The sequence below is a fragment of the Zeugodacus cucurbitae genome, chromosome 3, assembly GCF_028554725.1.
Source record: "Zeugodacus cucurbitae isolate PBARC_wt_2022May chromosome 3, idZeuCucr1.2, whole genome shotgun sequence".
Classification (NCBI taxonomy): Eukaryota; Metazoa; Arthropoda; class Insecta; order Diptera; family Tephritidae; genus Zeugodacus; species Zeugodacus cucurbitae.
Genome location: NC_071668.1, coordinates 25,677,454 through 25,698,217, shown reverse-complemented (window position 1 = coordinate 25,698,217; position 20,764 = coordinate 25,677,454). Strand labels below are relative to the sequence as shown.

Below are 20,764 nucleotides of genomic sequence, written 5' to 3'. Positions count from 1 at the left end.
TTAATGATATATAAATATATACGGATATTTTATAACATAGACTCCTGTTACAATATCAAAATTCTTTTCCTGTCATATAAATGGCCAATTAAAATTTCAATACTTCACTTAATTAAAAAGTAGCTTTTATCCGAAATCTCAAAAACCAAAATTTTTTAATGATCTTCCATTTCGAATTTATATGTTACTCATGAAACATAGCCAAAATATGTCATTGAGTACCAATGACAATCAATTGACAGCGGTTGTCAATAGTTTTCGCAAGATGTCGTCTAGTCGAGTAGTTACGAACATATTTCCAATTTAGTTTTAATTTATTTTCATATTTCATTTAAACTATTTTCAACGAAAAATATTGAAAAACATAGTTATAAACGTGAACGACGGTTTTGTGATGAACGAGAAAGTGTGCAAGTATAATTCAATTATTTATCAGCCTTGAAAGTTAGCAGTTGAAAAGTGACAAAGGCAATAGGGCGCAGCCCCAATGCCAAAAGTGGGAAAAATCGAAGTCCACAGATCATTAAAAAAAAGAGCAGTAGCAAATAAGGGCGTATACATTTGCATCGCAGAAATTTCGTTTCATCAATTAATAATGTTAAGTGGAAAATGATGTTAGAATGTGTAAAAATGTATACGAAATGTTAGAATATAATGAGAAGTGCCCGTACAGTGTATTATAAGCGGATGAGATGTGATATTTCTTATCAATATATATATATATGTTTTTTTCTTTATGTAAAATAAATTGCGACTGATTAATACGGTAGTTTTAAGAAATTAAAATAATAATAAGGCAATTTCAAGATGGATATGGTTTCTGAAGAGACTGATAATAATTTCGGGTTCCCCGAAGCGGGTACCTGGAACAATACCAGCCACATACCGTTGGAAAACATGAAAATCGATGCGCCAATGGTGAGTGACACTAATTATATTATAAATATAAAAAAATTAATAGTCAATAGTTAAGAGAAATTAACTAATGTGAGTTTTAGAACACATCCATATCATTTTAGTTAGAAATATTTTTGTTGTATTAATAAGCTGTTTAATCATCAACTTATGGCCAATGTGCATGCCTATAAGTGTAATAAAATCCAGCACACGTACAGGCTTAAAGTGATTCATAATGTTAGCTTTATATTAATTAATGTGTAAAAGCTTATCGCATTTTCTACAGTTGCATATTTATGTTATCATAGAATTTTTTTAGAATCAATTGTATTTCTACGCCTCATTTTAATCAATACGCTACTTGAAATTCTACTTATCTCTATTGTTATAGTAGCGAGGTCGTTGCCTTATTTGTTCCGGAAGCATGCATACTTATAGATGTATGTACACAAATATGTATCTATAAAAATAAAATTGAAAATAAAGACTTTGATGGTTTTATTCCAATCATTGTCGAATTTTGCAGTTTATGAATACCAAATATATATAACATGGTATTAAAGTGTGGAGTCCTAATCAGTATTCGCTAAATAAATATCAACACTGATATATTAACATACTTAATATAAATATATTTGTATTGTTCAATTGGCTGCATCTTTTATAGATTGGTGTTTTGTTTCTGAGTAAAATTACTTGTGTCCTGTATATATGTACTTACATATGTTACAATAGTACATACTTTGGGTGGTATGAAGGTTTGGAAGCCCCCGATCGGAGGTGTGTTTAACTGTCTTAGTAGTTATGCAAAATAAACACAGTGAATCAATCAGCTGTTGATGTTGTTTAATTTGACATAAACAGTTCATGCGCATTAGCTTTGTTTTGATTTGAGCTGTTTTGTTTATTTACATTGTTGTTTTTGGGCTGGCATGTAAACAAGTGTTTGTTTACTATAACGCTTTGGGTATTTGACCTCAGACAACAAGTTGTCAAATAAATTTTAAACATATGCATGGCGAATGTGGGTGGTAAATAACGCCGGTAGGTTGACACCTGTATAGTATGTAACCTGTAGTTGATAACAGCATGATGTAAATATGTATGAAAAATAAATACTATGCAATATGTTAATCATAAGTTTGTTAATCATTTAAATAAAATAAATAATTTTAATTTTTGATATTTCTAGATATGGCTATTATGCTCTCTACTGACATCTATAACATGGGTTACCTATATAACATTTTACAATTCCCGCCTGGTTGGTGTTTTCATAACAAAAATTGTAAATCGTTGGTTCATAAAAGGCGCATACTTTAAGATTGGTAACTTTTCTCATTTCTATACGTACATAAGTGCAATAAAATAAATTTCTTGTAATCCTTTTTTAGGCTCAGTAGCATTGAATCCATTGGCGGGGAAAATCATGTTTCGTGATTTCGTCTATATAACATTCGACTACTCAGTGCGCGTACAAGATGGATATTTTATATTCCGTTGGTGGCGATCTTATGTGCCCAAAGATGTTTCCGAAGGTTGGTTATTCATCACATTATCATATTTGAAAACAGTAAATTAAATTTTTCATGTTGTCAGATCTTTCACATTCGGACACACGTCTCTCCGTGCAATTAAATGGTTTTGAGCTCCACATATATAATCGCTCTGACCTGTATGATCAGCTGGAGAAAACGTTTGGACTTAAGCCATCACTGCTAATACCGGTAAAGTTTTACAATGAATAATAAAATAAAATAAAAATACTCTAATAATATCTCTTCACTCCCATAGACGGATAATTTATCTTCCGAAGAGCGCTCCAAACTTAAAGAGCACACCATGAACATGGAAATAGCGCGCCAAAGTAAGCGCGAGAGTGTTAAAAATTCCGAGGCCATGAAAGCCACGACTTGGCGCGATTTAATACCGGTGATAAAGATGGACATTTGTTCAGGCCGTTTTGTATTCGGTAATCGTTTGACACCAACAACTTTATCAATTTCGGTGGAAGAGGCGCACTGCACGTACAGCACCAAACCCGCGGTGTGTCGTCTCGATCATTTCATGCATTTTGTGAAGGCAAATGTGGAGAATGCCAAGGTTATGTTTGCACCCAGTCCAAAGTATACCGGTTTGGTGGATGAACCACCGCGTTATATGGGCGAAGGTTTTGTCGTTATGATGTGCAACCAAATGGAATTGTATTTTTATATGGACGAGCCGGGTTTGGTGCCAGAAGAACCAGTCACTATTATACTTGCCAATGGAGATGTTGTTGAACCCTCGCCACCGGTGTGGGGTATTAATATAAAATGTTTGAAAGGTACTGATTTTAGCTATGGCCCCTGGGCGGATCGTCAACGTGATCATCTCTTCAAGTTTTTCTATCCACCCGATTGGCAAGAGATGGTAGTTACACCGACGCCCAAACCGGGCGAGTTGCGCAGCTACCAATCATTCGATGTCACGCTCTGTGTGCTGAGTGAGGCCACAATCGATATACTCTTCTCCAAAGATAAAGAAACCAATGCCATGCATATTACGGTGGGACCAGCCTCCTATGTGGAATTGACCATACCGTGGGTAACACATGCTGATGGCTATACATCCAAAATTCAAGGCCAGCTATTTCATGTCGAAGCAACCACTTCGCTGCAGTACCGCAGCTTAGCCGAGCTGGAGTCACTCGAGTATAAAGTGCGTATACATTACCCAACGCTTTGGAACGCACCACAAGATTGGAGCATCGCTTTAACTGGCTGCAAAGCAACTGCTTTCATAGTTTACAAACACAAATGCTTCTTTCAGGATCTCATCGAAGATTGGGCTAGCAAAGCACGACCCGATATTTTAGCCTTTGTACCATACACATGCAAATTCAATATACTCTTGAATGAGTTTGAGATTTTAATGCTCTGCAATGAGTACAATTGGATCGACTGTTCGAGCGCAAATCAGGAAAATAATCATTTGGCATTCTGTGGTGACGTTTTCGATATGAGCTTCGCGCTGCCTTTCGACGATTTTCTGCCCAAAACAGTAACACTGAAATTTTGGATACATGGCGAAGGATTAGACTTGAGTTTGTATGTGCCAGAGGTGTCCTCGGTGCGCCCCATTGTCTTGGCGATCGATGAAAATGCGCGACTTTTGACACGCGGTGGTCGAGTTAAAACCAGACCGGAATTGTATACGAAAAAGTGGCGAAAAATATGCCAGCGCAGGTATGTAATCAAAAATTTTATATATTTAACATTATTAAAATGTGTTGTTGTTTATTTTCTCTTCAGCGCCGGTTGGATAGACTGTTGGACTGTGCCCATAGTGGCATTATCAATACAGTATGTGTACCATCCAGTGCCACCGTTGGGTCCCGATCCACAAGCTGATATCACTACACCTGAAAAAGAGGAAATTCTACTGAGCCCCATGCGCATACCCAAAATACGCAAGTCGCCCGTCTCCTCTTGGCAAAAACCCGAGCAACACAAATTCGATCCAGCCACCTTAGCTGCCGACCAAGTAACCGTTGAACTGGAGATCGGTTCTTCGGTGCTCATGTGTTATGGCAATGTGTTGCGTAATTTCATAAATTTGAAGGAGAACATATTTGGCGAAGATCAAAATTTCACCGACATGGAGCAGTCAAATGTTAATTTGAAGGAGAGCACCTCAACCAGCACAACAGCGAATCCTAAAGATCAGCTGCTGTCAAAAGAGAAAGACATAGCAACGAAGTCTATTTCGGAGGTGACTGTGCCAGAGGAGAAGCAAAAGCCTTTCGATCCACGTCTGTATCGTCCATTGGAAGTAATCGTTTCACTAATCATACACGACATACAAGCGCATGTGATGAAGAATTGCAACGAGAACGATCCGCCGTGTCCAGTTGTTCTGATTGAACGCTTTGGTTTCGAGATGAATAAGCGTTTTCACGAGACAACGCTGCAAGTTTTAGTTAGTCCCGCATATTTGATCACTTCAGATCTGGTAGTGCGTCCCAATCGAGATAAGCACATAAATCAGGGCCACTTACTACTCTCCGCAGTGCAGGTACGCGGTCATGCGATGTTCAGTAACGAAGGCTGCGCGCTAGACGAAGACACCTTGGAGTATTCTTGGTTAGTTGAAGTGCAACTGGGAAAATTATCGGGAAAACTCACATTACCACAGCTTTGCAATATAGTGGTCGGCTTGGAGACCTTAGTGCTGCTGGCAGTTGATCCGGAGAATTGCTTAAAATCACCCAAAACCGTGCGCAATTGTCATCATGGCGTACCGAGTAACCAGTGTCCACACACTAAGGAGGAGAATAAATACAAATGTCCTTCAGCTGAGGACATTAAGTACAAAATGACGCGTGTATCCATAGATGCAGTAGATGTGTATTTAATTGAGAGTGGCACAGCGTTGCATGCGTGGGTATCTCCCATACGCTTGGCCAACTGCAACTTGCATGGGCAACGTGTTAAGTCTGGCATCTCCGGTTTACTACCATCCATACTCTTACGTCTCTTCATGCATAATGGCAGTTCTTATTCAAATCTTACCAACTCCTACAACACCAACACCACGGGCAGCAATCGTTCGGGCAAAATGCGTCGTTCCGAACAGGATTCCATAAAGTCGGAGTCACAAGCTCAACAACAACAACATATTGGCAAGCCGAAACGCAGCTCGAATTCGTTTTCGCAACGACGCGATTCGCGCGAAGAAAATAACAGGAAATTGCGCGACAGTTTCTCGGAGACTAAACGTGCATATGAGACGGAGTTTTTCGAGAATTGGGTCGAGGTTGGCTGCACTTCATTGGGACCGATACTGCTAGAGGGTGCGTCTGCGTTGCCCATCCCCGATCACAAGCTACATATCGTGCAGCATAAGTAAGTTTTGAGCGTAATGTGAGTTGGAATATAAAAAAAATAATTTTATATAAACATTTTCCAGCTTTTTGCGCGAGCATGATGCTAAGTACAAGCGGTTATGGTTTTTGTGGTCTACAAACAATAGTAATACTGCGCCTGCGCCACCACCTTCAACAGGCACGGAGATCTCACGCTGCGGCTGCATAGGCGGTTGCGCATTCTTCGGCAGCAATCGTAATGGCTTGAAATTTTTCAAACCCTCCGCACAGGATATACAGGACAACTACAACATAGCACGTTATTAGTAAGTCCCATTAAAAATCTCTTAATATTTATCTTAATAATTTCTTTTTTTAGCATAATCAACAACAACAAGGATTATGGCTTTGGTGAGAGTATACTACATCAAGGTCAACTGGTGTTCCATACGCCACCGTACAGCTTGCATTCAGTTTCACTGCATGACAGCAACGACTTCAATGGCAAAGGTAAACATTACCGGCCCAGCGTGGAACTGCGTAACGGCAGTCTTAAAAAATCGGAGTTGAGCAGCAAGGAAGTGGGTGGCAAGCTGAAGATAGGCAATGCCATTGAAATATCAGACATTAGTGGGCGCAAATCTCGCGAGAGCATTGGTTCGCCAAATACGCTGGAGCGTCGCAATAAGCGTTACTCGTACACCACAAATAGGTGAGTAAGCAAGTGTGGTGTATAATTGTTGGTCGCTAATATACCTCAATTAGCAGACAAACTTCTGTCGAGGTGCCATATGCGCGTCTTTTGGATAGTCCGTCGAAGAAAGTGCTGCGTCAGGACTCGAATGAATCACAGCTGCAGGTGGCATACCGACGTGGCTCAGACACAGCGAAATCGCAATCGCAGAACAACACATTACGAGTTTCACCACCGAAAACTAGCATATCCGATTCGCGTCTAACCGGCGAAGCAGATGTGGAGGATGAGTTGGAGGTGAACGACTGCTTTGAATAGTTTACATCTGAAGACATATGTAATATTTGCTTGTGCTTTCCAGATACCCGATGAAATGTCACACTCAGCACCACATTCGCATCCGCTTGAGTATGAAATCGCCGATTTGCCAATGCAGTCACAGCAGTACAGCGAAACACCGCACGCCAACGGCGCTGATCATTTGACGCGCGAAGTGCAGCGCACGATATCGCTGACCTCGGAGAATCCCTCCGAGATGTTCTTCTCCGCTGAGGAGGATATATCGAATATGATGTCGCAAGGTGGTTCCATCAAAAATCGCAATGGTTCGATAGTTTTCTCTGGCAAGAAACGCTTTTCATCCGATCTGAGGTGCGCTGAAATACATTTTATATCGAGAATTTTCCGTTATTTACTTTTTTCCATCAAATATATTTCTATAGCATTGGTGCGCAAAATGAAAATGCCGGCCTCACGCTCTCCACTTACCGCAGCGATTTGGAAATACACGCGCCGGAATGCAAAACACTGCCGAAGCGTCCACAAAGCACCACAGAATTGGTATGCCTAAGTTTAAGTGTCAAATGCGTTTTTACCAAACAAAAAAAAAAAGGAAAAATTGTATTCCAAGATGCCTACACCACTTTCTTTCATGATTTAGTATTGCAGCTTTCAAGCAATTTTCTCATTATTTTTATATTCAAATTCTAAAGCAAATGCAAAAAAAAATCGGAAAAAATATACAAAAACAATTCAAACGAATTTACATATAAATTTCCAACCTTTTTAGCTTAAATATTTTCGTAAACGTTAAACTTCACTTAAAGTAAACTCAGCCAACTTAATTACTTCATATTTATTGTGCTAAACACTTGAAAAATGAAAACTACCCATAATAACTTTGTTAACAATATAATCACCGAGTCGAGTATGTATTATGCATGTTTTTGTGTATAATTAAGTCGTAATTAAGAAACCTTTTAACACAAAAAAAAATGGGGAAACTTTAGTATAGTATCCCCCGATTTCAGGGTTAAAATAGGTATGGTTGGAAAGAGGACGATCTCCAGATTACGAATATATATAATAGTTGCCGCAGGAGACTTATAGTTTTCGAGATATTCGCATTTAAAGTTGAAAATTTCACAAATTTTATGTGGCGATATTTCGATTATTACTTAACTTTTAATTTATATAATACGCTTATTATACACTAACACTTCACTAAATTGTTTCCACATGCTTATTTTATATCAATTGGTTTAATATTTGCTTTAAATAAGCATTTTAATTTTTAAACAATTTTGTTTATATGCACAATAACCAGGTTGACAGATATCAAGTATTGCCATAACCAAACAAATGAAAATAAAAATAATAATCTTTCGCGTATTTCTTTTTTCTGCAATTGCGGCCTTCGGCCGCGCTTTTGAAAAATAACTCTGGTCCACCCAATATCATGGGTTTTCAAGAAACAGGAATAAATGTATTATAAATCATGTAATTTTTTTATTAACTTTTATTCGTTTGTAAAATATGTAGATTCGGCAACACTTGATATCTGTCAACATGGTTATTGTGCATATAAACAAAATTGTTTAAAAATTAAAATGCTTATTTAAAGCAAATATTAAACCAATTGATATAAAATAAGTATGTGGAAACAATTTAGTGAAGTGTTAGTGTATAATAAGCGTATTATATAAATTAAAAGTTAAGTAATAATCGAAATATCGCCACATAAAATTTGTGAAATTTTCAACTTTAAATGCGAATATCTCGAAAACTATAAGTCTCCTGCGGCAACTATTATATATATTCGTAATCTGGAGATCGTCCTCTTTCCAACCATACCCATTTTAACTCTGAAATCGGGGGATACTATACTAAAGCCGACCCAAAAAAATTACCCCTTAAATTATGTCTATATACCTTTATATACAAAATATTCCACATGCGATTCTTTTCAAAATTCATCAATTTCATAGAACGAAGACGTGAGACGTATTCATGGTCTTGCCACACCAATCAGAAAACTATCAAATATTTCATCAAGACCTGAGTATCGACATTTTATTCATGATGTGAGTAGACTTAGCGCCAAATTACATCTACTATCCTACTACTACTACTAATACTACTACTTGCTAAAAAAAGTCTTTCTATTTCCAACTTGGAATTGTAAAAAACTGAAATTAATTGTTATGAATACGTTGAACAACGTCTGTTGTGCGTTAGTCGTAGTTTCTTTTTGAAATAGTTTTCCTTTTTTAATTTAGATTTAAAATATTTTTGAATTTAGTTATTTTTGTACCTTTAATAACCTACAAATTTCATAATTCTAAATTATGTCTGCATGTATTTTAAGATTTAATTGCATGTGCATTGTTGTTTCTTAGCTTTTTTGAGGTTATGTGTGAAATGCATGTTGCTAGTTGAAGTGATTTTGTCTTCGTGGTTATGCTAAAATTGAGTAACAATCCTAATTACAATTCACTTTAAATTCTCATACGATTCAAATAATAATTTTCATATTATGTTAGGTTAGGTTCGACGGCTGTTCCCTAGAAAGGAAACACACTTAGACTATTAAGGACAGTTCTTTGTGATGCTAAAAAATGTAACACCCTCATTTAACTTTAAGAATCGACAAAGCGCCTAGAATTTACTACAAATCTGCTTCTTTACTCCCATATATAATTCGCGAGGATGGCCAAAAAAATTTATATCCCAGAAAGGTTTGCCTAGATCTCACAAAGGCGGGAGCTTCTGCAGCTAGCATCCGGTAAAATGTTTTAGTTTGACCGCGTGAATCCCGATGGGACAATGGCCAGTTCGAACTACTATGACTACGTAAAGATTGACCTTGCCCACAGCAAAGAGTTCCCTTGATTTTTATACTCTCGCAACAAAGTTGCTAAGATAGTATTATAATTTTGTTCACATAACGGTTGTTTGTAATTCATAAAACGATTTAGAAATAGATATAAAATGATCAAGATGACCGTCCGTCCGTGCAACGGATAATTTGAGATATTAACGAAACTTGGTACACATGTTCCTTGGGACCGTCAAAGGGTTGCTATTGGAAATGGGCGAAATCGGTCCACTGCCACACCCACAAAATGGCGAAATCCGAAAACACATAAAGTGTCATAACTAAGGCAACAATAAAGTTATAAAAGTTAAATTTGGTACTAAGGATCGCACTAGGGATTGGATGTAACTTTTTTTTAGGAAATGGCTGCCCCCAAATAGGTTTCTTGTATAAAATTCTGAAACTCTAAATTTTACAAAAAAAAATGGCAGAAGGAAACTACACTCAAACTTTTTTAAAAAATGGAAAATTGGCGTGGCATCGCCCACTTATGGGTTAAAAACCATATCTCAGGAAGTACTCGACCGACAATGAAATTCGGTATATAAAATTTTCTTGACACCCTGACGACACGTGTGCAAAGTGCGTAAAATCGGTTCACAACCACGACTACTTCCCATATAACTCAATTTTGAATTCCATATTATTTCTTTACTTTATAATATATACATAAGGAACCATTGAAGATAGCGGAATAAAACTTTACACAAATACTGTATATGATCTGTGGCATCACTTGTGAAATATTGTCGAAATCGGACTATAACTTTTCAAGGCTCCGGATATCGGACATGATGAACTCAGCGCCTAAGGGTAATTTTTAACCGAAAACATGGGTAAATCTCTCAGATATCCTAATTAAAAATTGTTAAAATCAGTTCATAACTTCCCCCAGCTCCCATATACCTAATTCTAGGTTTTTAAAAAATTCGATTGGCTTAATACCTTATCGGTTAACGTGCAATGTCTTAACCCTTTCATGCCAAATGTTGCCTATAGGCAACATTGTACTTACCGTCTTCTAACTCTCGTTATTTAAATATTTTTGACCAGCGGTTTTTTCAATTATGTAGACTTATGTGTTGTGCAAGCTTACAGTTACATTTTTTGTAATGAGCTGTGCACGTATTCATTCAGTAGGCCTTCTCCGCAGAGTGGAATTGACAAAATCGGTTTCGCGAAAAAGTTATACTGAAGTGTTTATACAAAAAGTGCTCAAAAACATAAAAAAAATTGTTTTATTTTAAAACAAAGTGAACTATATAAATAAGTATAGATAAGAGAGTTATTAAAAAAAAAAATTTCACGAGAAAAGTGTTTAGTTTTTTTATAATAATCTAATTTGTGCCTATAAGCAACATCCTGTGACTAATGAACCAGGATACATAGGACTTTGAAATTTTTATCACTTCATATTTGAGTTAAGACTAATATATATCTGTCCCAAAAAAAATGTTAGCTCCGCCCATTTTAATTCTGACATGAGAGGGTTAATGTGCAATGTCTTAGCGAAATTAAGTAAGCATATAATATAATGCATGTTGATGGTGAAAATGAGTGAAATCGGTTCAGGAATTACCTCATCCCTCATATACTGTATATGATGAACTTCGTTATTTTATTGCACTTTATGCCGAATATATGGGTCAAATTGTGTTGTCTCTATAAAATTACATCAATAATTGCGAGAGTATAAAATGTTCGGTTGCACCCGAACTTTGCCTTTCGTTACTTGTTTCATATCAGTCCGTGAAAAACTTCAATTCTTAATTTCGAATTGAAAGCATACAAATTTCCGTTGACCTTTAAAAAGCGCTTAATGTTGTTGTAGCCGTGGAGAAATTACTCAAAGGATTTTGAGGAAGCCTGTCTTATCCGTAAAAAAATTAGTTACGTAGATTCAATTGTCATGAGAACTTTTTATTGCTATAGTAGCTTCAGAAAACATTTTCCAAATAATTTAGAAAAATACCGTCAAGTTAGCAGTTTTCTGCGTACAAAAATCCGTTAAGTAGACCAAACTGCTATGAGAAGAATAGAAGATAAACTTTATGTTGTTGTTCTATCTTCAGAAAACATATTCTAAATAAATTGGAAAAATACTCTTCTCCGTATAAAAACCCGGTATGTAGACTTTATCTTCGTAACGGTAGCCGAACTTGATGTTTTTGTTGTAGCTTCAGAAAGCATTTTCGAAATAGTTTTACGGAATGCCGCCGAGTTAACAATTCTCTCGGTATAAATAACTGGTAAGATTCCGGGTTACGTATCTCCAGAGGACATATACTTAAATAGTATCATATAATTTCTGTATTTTTCGCCACAAAATAACTGTAAAGTACATAAAATAGTTTGGATGTGATTTATTAGCATCATTTTTTAACCAAATACATATGTGTTAGCATGCTTTAAGTATTAGAAGTTTATTCCGTTCGTCTGAGCCCGAAGACTTAACCATAGCTCACGTCTCTTTCGCTTTAAAATGTTTTTAATTTTTGTGTGATTTGCATACTTTAGTGTATCATTTCGCTACAGTGACTTAGCGTTAGATGCTTTAGCGTTAGATGCTGCTCGTTTTGCTTACCTCTCTTAGCGCAAATTTAGTTTGCCTCCAGTTCAAACTCACGACACAGTAGCTTTTTCGCACTAAATTCAATTTGCAATAGAGAAAATGTAATTTGTTTTTGTTTCTTTTCGACATCCCAATCAACAGGTGGACTCTCGTGGCTCTTCTTCCGGCACACCATCACTGTCATCTAACTCTTTCATCTCGGCCATGTCCTCGCAGGAGGATGTCGCGCTCGTCAACTTACACCAACAAGTGAATCGTCCCATCATCGACTCACCATTACTGATGGCGAGCTATTTGAATCATTTGTCGCAAGTGAAGTGTTTCAACTGGACTGCGTGCTCATTTCCATCCGGTCCGGACGTATTTTCGACGCCCATGTTTCACGAAAACGAAGATGGCGGTCTAACCTATATTGGCAGTAAAATGTTGCCACACTTCGATTTGTATGCTTGCTGGCGTGAGATCAAAGTGGTGCCACGCTATGAGAATGCCACCGGCAGCAATAGTTCGGCCACATTTATGGGCGGTCCAAAGTCGCATCCGTGGGATCCCAGTGTGCTGTTGAAGGAGGAGGAGAGTGAGAAGACGACAAATGGTTTCGACGATGGTGAATTTATGAGCCTACAAGCGGAGGGTGCAGCCTGCACTTCGGTGGTGGCACGTCTCAAAGGACAGGTTAATGTCTTTCTAACGCCCCTCATGCTTGAGGGCTTGCAGCGGTGAGTGGTTTATTGTGGCAGTGCTGCACTTATTGATAAATATATAAATTTATTGAAATCATAAAATATAAGTTTATAAATTAGAATGTAATATATATGACTTGATCCAGTTGCTGCACTCAATTGCGTTTCACGCGTATATGCTCCTTCTTGTCTTCGCTCTCCTCATTGTTATTTTGCTCCTGGTCACGTGGAAAAGAGTTCTCCAGTTGCCTTATATACTCTGCATCCACGGCAGCCTAAGAAAGAGAGTGAGGGAGAGTGAAGAAAATTTTAAATGCATTGCGAATACAAAATCGCAACTTTCCAAATTGAATTACTTGCCTGTTTTATTTCCCGTCCATTGTCGCGTTTCGTTCGCTGATTCTCCGTTTGTTCCATGAAGGGCATTAAGCTCTTGCGCGGTATTTTGAAATGTAAAGGATTGCGCGCATCTCTTTGTGGCTCATCTATGTCATCATAATAGTTTATATTCGAATCATCGTCCATCGGGTTTCCGTCGAAGGTATGATCACGCGGTGGCCCCAGTGCATAGTTGTGACTTTGAATTCAAATAAAACTATTATTTTAGTATATTTTCTTTAAACTCCCCTAAACTTTACCTGTCGTAATCGACGTAGTCATAATCCGGCGCATTCGGCCGATCAATCAGCTTGTTTAGCACATTCAAATCCGATAAGGAGAGATCGTCTAGCGCCATATCGATTTCGGCATCGGTTAAACCTTTCGTTGGGTCGCTGACATCCACCTTTGGCACTAGATCTCTCCGCTGCAAATACGTGTTTATTAGTAATTATCGGTGGGTATGTGGTTCTATATAATCCACTGTGCCTACATGTATATTGTACTGTGATCTTCCTCCATGCAAGCACATCAAAAATATAAATATGCAGTAAATTATTGTTGTTTGAAAATAATACGACATTTCTTGCTAATTGTTTTGAAAACATCTTGACGTTACTTATGATTTGAAAAACTTTTGTTAAAAGATTTTCAGTATGAAACAGGTGCCAGTAAGCCGTTTCAGTGTTCGAAAACGATTTGGATTTAAGGTTGTAGCTAGTAGAGTACAAAAAGGTCACTCTTATTAAATTGCAAAATAAGTCTTTCCATGGAAAGACTTGAACAAAGTTTACAAACTGTTCAACTGTATTACGAAAAATCACGAATGGCACCGTTAGCAGCAACGTATGAACATTTTATGTCGGGATCTTAAAGAAAAAGCGTACAAACTACAGCTTGTGAAAAAATGCAGGCGCTCGACCTTTCCAAACAAAGACGCTTCGTTCTATGGTTTGTGTGCCGGTGGAATCTTCAAAAATGATGCCAGTGAGAACGTAACCGTCAATAGTGACCGTTATCGCGCCATGATAACCGACTATTTGATGTCAGAAATTCAATCGTGATCATGGTGATTTTTGGTTTCAACAAGACGACGCCACTTCGTACACATCGCATCAATCAATATATTCACTGAGAAAACACTTCGGTGATCAGAAAGTTTCAAGTTTTGGGCCGGTCGATTGGCCACCAAGATCGTGGGATATCAGTCACCTACTGGAAGCCGATCGGCCTACCAGAGCCATCAAGAGTACCTTCCTGAAATACGTCGACGACCTAAAAGACTATACAGACAGGACTTTGGATGCGACTAACTATAGACAAGCACTGAACGCCATTCACAGAGGAGCTATTAACACCTTCACTGACTCCCTCCCCGTGAATGGCGTACTTGGAGAAACAACAGCCCCCGTTGCAGACACAGAGCTCGAGTTGCCTCGCGAAACTAGAGTGACCCTTGCGCAACTTCGTTCTGGATACTGTAGCCGACTAAACTCCTACCTATTCAGACCAGACCCAGACTTACTCAACATATGTCCTGCATGCAAAGAGTCCCCGCATGACACTAACCACCTATTTGCCCCCTTAACCCTACTCATCTAACACCCCTTACTCTTTGTCACGACCATATCGAAACAGCTCGTTTCCTGGGCCTCCCGTTAGATGACTTCGATGACAATTTGGCTAGGCTTGTCGGTTCAGGCAGGCCTGGGTAACCCCTACAACAACAACAACAACGAGTCATCGAAAATTGGACACAACGGATGGACCATCTGAGACATAACTGCGGCCAACATTTGAAAGAGATAATCTTTAAAAAATAAATGGCAAAGAATGTTCTTTTGAGTGATAATAAACTTTCTACATTGAATTTTAATTTTCTCCGTTTTTTTCTTTTAAAAAGTAGGGAACCTCGAAATGGATCACCCTTTACATTTATCAATTTTTTTTTTTCTTTAATTTTTGTACTTATTCCTAACAATTCCATAATTATTTATCCAATAGCATGGTGGAAGCCAGCATACCTACCATCTCTTCACTGCATTTGCTCTCGGTCGTCAATCACATACATGCCTCGTGTATTGCAAAGGTGCAGAATGACAATATACTCAAGCGGGATCAAAGTTTGAGTTACTGGTCACAGGTGAGCATCTGAATATGTGTGCAGCTAATTTAATAAATTAACTACCGTTATATTACGCAGGTGCATTCGAATTCCAAGCGTTCAACAACGGAACGTAATCTACAGGGTCCGGGTGACTCATTTCTCAGTGATGTCTACGAAGAGAGCATATCGACAAAGACGCAGGGGCTAATTGTATTACCCAAGGTCAGTATCACTATGCTGCAATCTTCCATAATTGAAGAGGTAATCTCGGTCGCAGCCTTGGATAATGTACAGGTGAATGATTGGATTTATATATTGTTTTTGTATTTATAAATAAATAAATTTTGTTTTATTCTCTCTAGGATCTCAGTTGCGTCTCATTGCTCACATTCTACATTGAAGGCGTGTCGACGAAATTCCACTTGGGCAAAACGACACGCGCCTCCATGCATAACGTTTACATACAACAAACCGTGCAATCGGGCAATAGTCAGAAGAAGGGTGGCATTATGAAGGGCACACGCGCACTCTTGGCGCATTTGTCCTCACAAACACGTCCCGACAACATACAGGGTGAGCCAATACTTATTGAAACGTCCGAAAAACAGCTGGAGGAATTGGTAATAACACTCGATGTGGGTCGTGCGCATGTACAATTGCGTCGACTCAAAACCGAATCGAGTTGTGGTCAAGAGTCGCCAATAATTGTGACTGCCATACCGGAACACAAGAGTAAAGTGTTATTTGAGCTGCTTAAGATGCCCGAAAGTACGGGCGGCATTGAAGGTATTGGTTACATAATGTTTGAATGCGGTCTAGAGGGTGTCGGCGTGAAGATTGTGAAGCGTTCACATTTCGAAAAGTCCGAGAACACTAAAGAAGATCTCGCCGAGATTGCGGAGAGCGCCACCGAGGCGGCTGGCATTGCGCGTGGCGTAAATATAAGTGATTTTGTGGGCAGTGCGAATGCCGATGTCGGTGCGACATCGAAAGCCGAGGCAGCTTGGCGCTTGATCACTAAAAAACCACCAACACCGAAAACGCCAAAGGAGAAATTCCAAACAGCTTTGGAAAATATAATTGTGCATGAGCGTACAAATAGCATGAGCGAGGGACGTAAACCCAACACAAAGCCACAAGCTGAGGAAGACGCGGAAAAGTCTAAAAATGGTGGTAAGGACGCTTTCGAAAAGAAAACGCCAAATGTGAAGGAAACGGAGAAAAATTCTTCTTGTGTAATTGAGTTGAAATCGGTTTGGTTCAATTTCGCTGCGCCGCCTTGCGTACCAATCACAAGGAAAATTGATTTAACGCGGTAAGCCTGTGACTACTGATTTATTGTGTATGATTTGCATCCATTGAAATATTACTTTTCAGACTTGATTGGAATCTCTTGAGTACCGCTTCACCAGCTATCACCGCCTGGATGAATCCCAGCAACCGTTTGGCTATAAAGATTGTGTCGCTTATGCGTGCTTTGCATACGCGTCAAACAGCCATCGCCGCGTGTTTAATGGCGGATGCGCTGGATAATGAGAAAATAAAGCGCAGTCCGAAAATTAAGAAGGTTTGCAAACACATACAAAATTTGAGGTTATGTTAATAATATATTTTTTGTATGCAGAGTCGCTATGCCAACAATTACACGCTGCTATCGAAAACTTTACAAGAGGATCCCAGCTGCCAACTCTGTTACATAATGCAAAAACTGGTGTTGGACGAGGGTGTGCAGAGGGTTGAGCAAATCTTCAAACAAAGCGATGTACCACATTTGAATACCTTGCGACAGGTACGTTATACACTAAAATAATATTAATGCGCATGTGGTGAAACTTTCAATTTTTAGGGCGTCATTGTGTTGAGCCGTCAATGGAAGAATACGCTCTATAATCCCATACTTTTCGAACATCAATACAAGAATAAATTGGCGCGTCCGATAAATGTGACATTCTCGTTTCCGCAACAGGAGGAGGAATGCGACGATGCGGAATGTGAAGGTGAAGCCGATATGGGTGTCTATGCGGGAGTCGTCGATAATCCCGAAGAGAGTGAGAATGCTTTATTACTTGGGCAAACACAGCATCATCGAAATCATATTGGTATTTTTGATTAACCACCTCTCAAAACGTACAAAACAGCGTTTTCCCCTCATTCTATATACATATATATATATAATGACTTTCGAGGAGATCACGTATACACTTTCTATATCTCAAACAACATTTATATACTTACTTAATTTTCTTTATTAAGCTTCCAAAACTTTAAGCTTTGCTGTCTCTTTATACTCACCACTTGATTGGCTGATATTCTATAATATTTGAGGCCCAAGCGCTTGAGAACTTAAAAACATACACACACAAATACACAATGAAGATTTCGTGATTTCGGCAAGGAAGCACATGTAATGCTTTCACGCGTGGCAATAATTTAACTTCTTATTTAAATTTAACTTTTTTTTCAAGTATTGATTGCGTGCATTTCAGTTTATGGTGACAATCTGCTGCTCTCTCCCACTCACGCCCTCTTTTTTTTATATCGTGTTTTAGTAACTATTTATGTGCATATTTTTACCGTTATTTGTACTGTATTTAATATTTGTGTGTTCCTTTTGGTATTGTGGCAGCGTCATTATTTGTATTCTTTACTGCTTTTTATAATCGTCAATTTGATTTCAAAAACTGTGTCTTGCACCTTTTTAGTTTCGCAATTTGTTTGTATTTGTCTTCTTTATGTGTTTTTATGTTTTGTTTCATTTCATACCATGGCTGAAATGTGCTGATCACACTTTATATACACGCACACACACACACACTAAACTTTTCGATTCTAATTTTCAATATTTTCAAATATTTTCCAAACTATCCACAAAACGTATAGTTTTGTAATATATACATGATTGTCTGTTTATTTGGATTTCCACTTGTTTTGCGCTTTGTTTTGTGACACTTTTGCACACGCTACAACAAACCGCTGGCACTCATGTCTATAGCACAAGCTATACACAATTTGTTAAAATCTAACTGTATATATATATATATATGTTTGTGCTAATTCGAAATGTTTTATTAAAAAACCTATTTAGATAACTCACAGTTTGGCATGGGCTTTGCCAATGAGGCGTCGCTGCATGGCGCCGCACAACGATCGAACTCCGCTTCGCCGAACATACATACGTCGCGAAAAGGGTGAGTTCTTATTTCCTTATTTAACCGTTATTTGAAAAATATTTTAATTAATTATATGTACATACTGTTGTTTGTTTATACGAAATTCATTTTTTTATTCTCATTACTCTCATTTTGTATATGCGTTTGTAACCCCCACGCAATTGGCTATATATTTCCAAATATATATGTATATGATAACCTCTATGTACCTGTCCGCTGTCGTGTAAATATGCGTGGTTCTTCCGTTTTTGTAACGTGTCCCTCCAACGCTTACACCAACCAACGTCTTTGTTGCGTCTTGCAGCAAAGCGCTTAGTAAGGGTTCGAATATTTCACATGGCAATTCATCTCGTTCCAGCATACAAATGCTGCCGATAATCTCTGGTTTGGTGGAAAAACAGGTGCCGGAATTCGGTAAGCTTTTATTATAATTAATATTTTATATTTCTAATTTATTTTGCGATTTTTCAGAGTATGGTGCATTGCAGGAGGGTTCATTGAGTTCTAGCAATTCGGTAAATAAATTTTGGCTCGGTCCGGAAAATCAAAAGGAGGACCTGTACTTTTGGATGGCCAAACAGCAGGAGAATAAGAAGAGAGAGAATTCGGTTGAGCGCGAAATTATACGGCCGGCACCGGTGAAATTACCGGGCGCCGTACAAACACGCGGCGGCATTTTGCAGGACTCAATAAAACTGCTCGATGCGCATTTGATTTTCGAACCATTGCTCACATGCTTGGGTGTAATGCCGCAGCAGATGGTCAATAAATTCGCCAATGCGGGTATGTAGCTAATGAAAAATAAACCTTTAGCATAACATTAAATCTATAAATATAATTAATTTTTGTAGACATTTCATCCTTGGAGAATTTCGGCACCAATCTCTCACTCATTGGCACTTTTGACTCCATACGCGTTGATATTGTCGTTAGCGAGGCTGGTGACAAGAAGAATAAATCGGCCAAAATGAATAAGAAGACAAATGGCGCTGGACGGCAGTCGATCATGTTGGATACACCTTTGTTTTTGTGCGAACGTGTGGGTGTTGAGTTGGAGGTGTTGAAGAAATCCGATGGTATGGTGGATCAAGCGCGTCAAAATGTTATTTATATGTCGCGGCGTCAGTTGAAGAAGCATACCAGCACCGTTATCAATTTGAGTCTTAATATACGTTATATTTCACAACAGGTGAGTGCATAACAATATTGCAATATTTAGTCAAAAGTGTACAGAAAGATAACGGACATTTTATTAAAAAAAATCACAACAACTATGTACGTCGCACGTGTGAATATTTCCGGCTGCTGCAATGCGGAAAAGGTCGCTGTCAGACTTAGTCACGGTGGGTACATGAAGGGTCCCAAATAGGGGTACTCTGAAATTATTAGGTCGGTTTGATTGAATCCTTGCTTAGTTGGACCACTGCACCAGGGAACCGTCCCCTAGTTGTTTCTTCTCTGCGCTCTTACCTAAGAGGGATATGCGAGAAGGGAAAAGCCGATGGAGGATTGATCGAAGATAAGGGGGAAGATGAGAAGGGGAATTTTCTGTCGAAAACTCTCAATCAACACCAGTTTAAGCTACCAGACAACTGTCTGCAGTGTCGATGCGATTAAAGTAATAGTGGATACACTGCTTCTTGGGGTGACATCCGTTAGAGCATTTACTCAAACAGTAGAGTGACAATACTAGCATTGAAATCGATGGCAGTACGCTCTAAGCTAGTTAAGGAGTGTCTAACATTTTTATCAATAGCTTCTAGCCATTTTACTATTTTATTCGAGTGGGTACCCGGTCACCGAAGAATCGATGGTAACTGTGAAGCGGACAAGCTTGCAAGAGAGGGTATCCTAACAAAATTGACGTCGGAATCGGGGTGGGTTGGCAGTCCATGGTCGACTTGTGCAAGAGCACAGTTATCGCTTCTGATGTGCAGTTGATCGCGGTGTAGGGTAATAGGTCCTTCGAACTCCTTTTTCTCAGCACGGTCCATTTCGGGGTCATCATTGGTGTCCTTACTGAACATTGTCCAATAGATGCATGATGCCAAAGCTGTTTCGAGAAAGGCGAGATGGAATCATCTAAGCATTATCCAGCTTTTCCCAGACCGAGGTTGAAAAACCTTGGAATGCTTATCTTCGGCGGAGCAAGCGAATTGGTTAGAATTGATATCTAAAAATTGATGTCTAAAGAAGTTTGTAACAGATTTCAAGCGTTTTACCGAATCATACGGGTCTTTTTGATTTAGTAGGAGTTGAT

At 38.6% G+C, this 20,764-nt stretch overlaps 2 protein-coding genes and 1 long non-coding RNA gene across 13 annotated transcripts in view; 1 reads left to right on the top strand and 2 right to left on the bottom strand.

Moving 5' to 3' along the window:
- The first annotated feature begins 242 nt into the window (after positions 1-242).
- LOC105214751 (bridge-like lipid transfer protein family member 1) overlaps positions 243-20,764 on the top strand; it is a 29,356-nt gene continuing 8,834 nt past the window's right edge. For 2 of the 11 annotated variants that reach the window (XM_054228299.1, XM_054228296.1), the window contains exons 1-23: positions 243-918; positions 2,090-2,225; positions 2,292-2,435; positions 2,497-2,624; positions 2,692-4,124; positions 4,191-5,783; positions 5,848-6,069; positions 6,123-6,455; positions 6,509-6,734; positions 6,799-7,088; positions 7,160-7,277; positions 8,705-8,800; positions 12,308-12,885; positions 15,232-15,370; positions 15,431-15,628; positions 15,697-16,649; positions 16,712-16,901; positions 16,959-17,123; positions 17,181-17,433; positions 18,420-18,522; positions 18,809-18,918; positions 18,976-19,287; positions 19,356-19,693. In XM_054228299.1, coding sequence (XP_054084274.1) covers positions 808-918; positions 2,090-2,225; positions 2,292-2,435; positions 2,497-2,624; positions 2,692-4,124; positions 4,191-5,783; positions 5,848-6,069; positions 6,123-6,455; positions 6,509-6,734; positions 6,799-7,088; positions 7,160-7,277; positions 8,705-8,800; positions 12,308-12,885; positions 15,232-15,370; positions 15,431-15,628; positions 15,697-16,649; positions 16,712-16,901; positions 16,959-17,123; positions 17,181-17,433; positions 18,420-18,522; positions 18,809-18,918; positions 18,976-19,287; positions 19,356-19,693 — 8,169 coding nt within the window. In that variant the 5' untranslated portion in view covers positions 243-807. The remainder of the gene's footprint in view (positions 919-2,089; positions 2,226-2,291; positions 2,436-2,496; positions 2,625-2,691; positions 4,125-4,190; positions 5,784-5,847; positions 6,070-6,122; positions 6,456-6,508; positions 6,735-6,798; positions 7,089-7,159; positions 7,278-8,704; positions 8,801-12,307; positions 12,886-15,231; positions 15,371-15,430; positions 15,629-15,696; positions 16,650-16,711; positions 16,902-16,958; positions 17,124-17,180; positions 17,434-18,419; positions 18,523-18,808; positions 18,919-18,975; positions 19,288-19,355; positions 19,694-20,764) is intronic. The other 9 variants (XM_054228297.1, XM_011188350.3, XM_054228300.1 and 6 more) reach the window with 9 other exon arrangements.
- On the bottom strand, positions 6,314-7,499 carry LOC128920571 (uncharacterized). Its single transcript, XR_008470659.1, has 2 exons — positions 7,206-7,499; positions 6,314-7,093 (listed from the first exon to the last, which is right to left on the bottom strand). It is a non-coding gene; the product is annotated as an uncharacterized LOC128920571 (long non-coding RNA).
- Positions 12,301-13,881, bottom strand: LOC105214750 (uncharacterized). Its single transcript, XM_011188345.3, has 4 exons — positions 13,721-13,881; positions 13,488-13,654; positions 13,210-13,426; positions 12,301-13,124 (listed from the first exon to the last, which is right to left on the bottom strand). Exons 1-4 carry the CDS (start codon positions 13,808-13,810, stop codon positions 13,005-13,007), a joined length of 594 nt encoding a protein of 197 aa, XP_011186647.1. The 5' UTR covers positions 13,811-13,881; the 3' UTR covers positions 12,301-13,004.

Coding starts and splice junctions, on each gene's coding strand:
- LOC105214750 (XM_011188345.3), bottom strand. CDS start 13,810: ATGTCGTATTATTTTCAAACAACAATAATTTACTGCATATTTATATTT. Junction 13,655..13,720: donor GATCACAGTACAATATACAT/GTAGGCACAGTG, acceptor ACGTATTTGCAG/CGGAGAGATCTAGTGCCAAA. Junction 13,125..13,209: donor ATGGACGGGAAATAAAACAG/GCAAGTAATTCA, acceptor TCTCTTTCTTAG/GCTGCCGTGGATGCAGAGTA.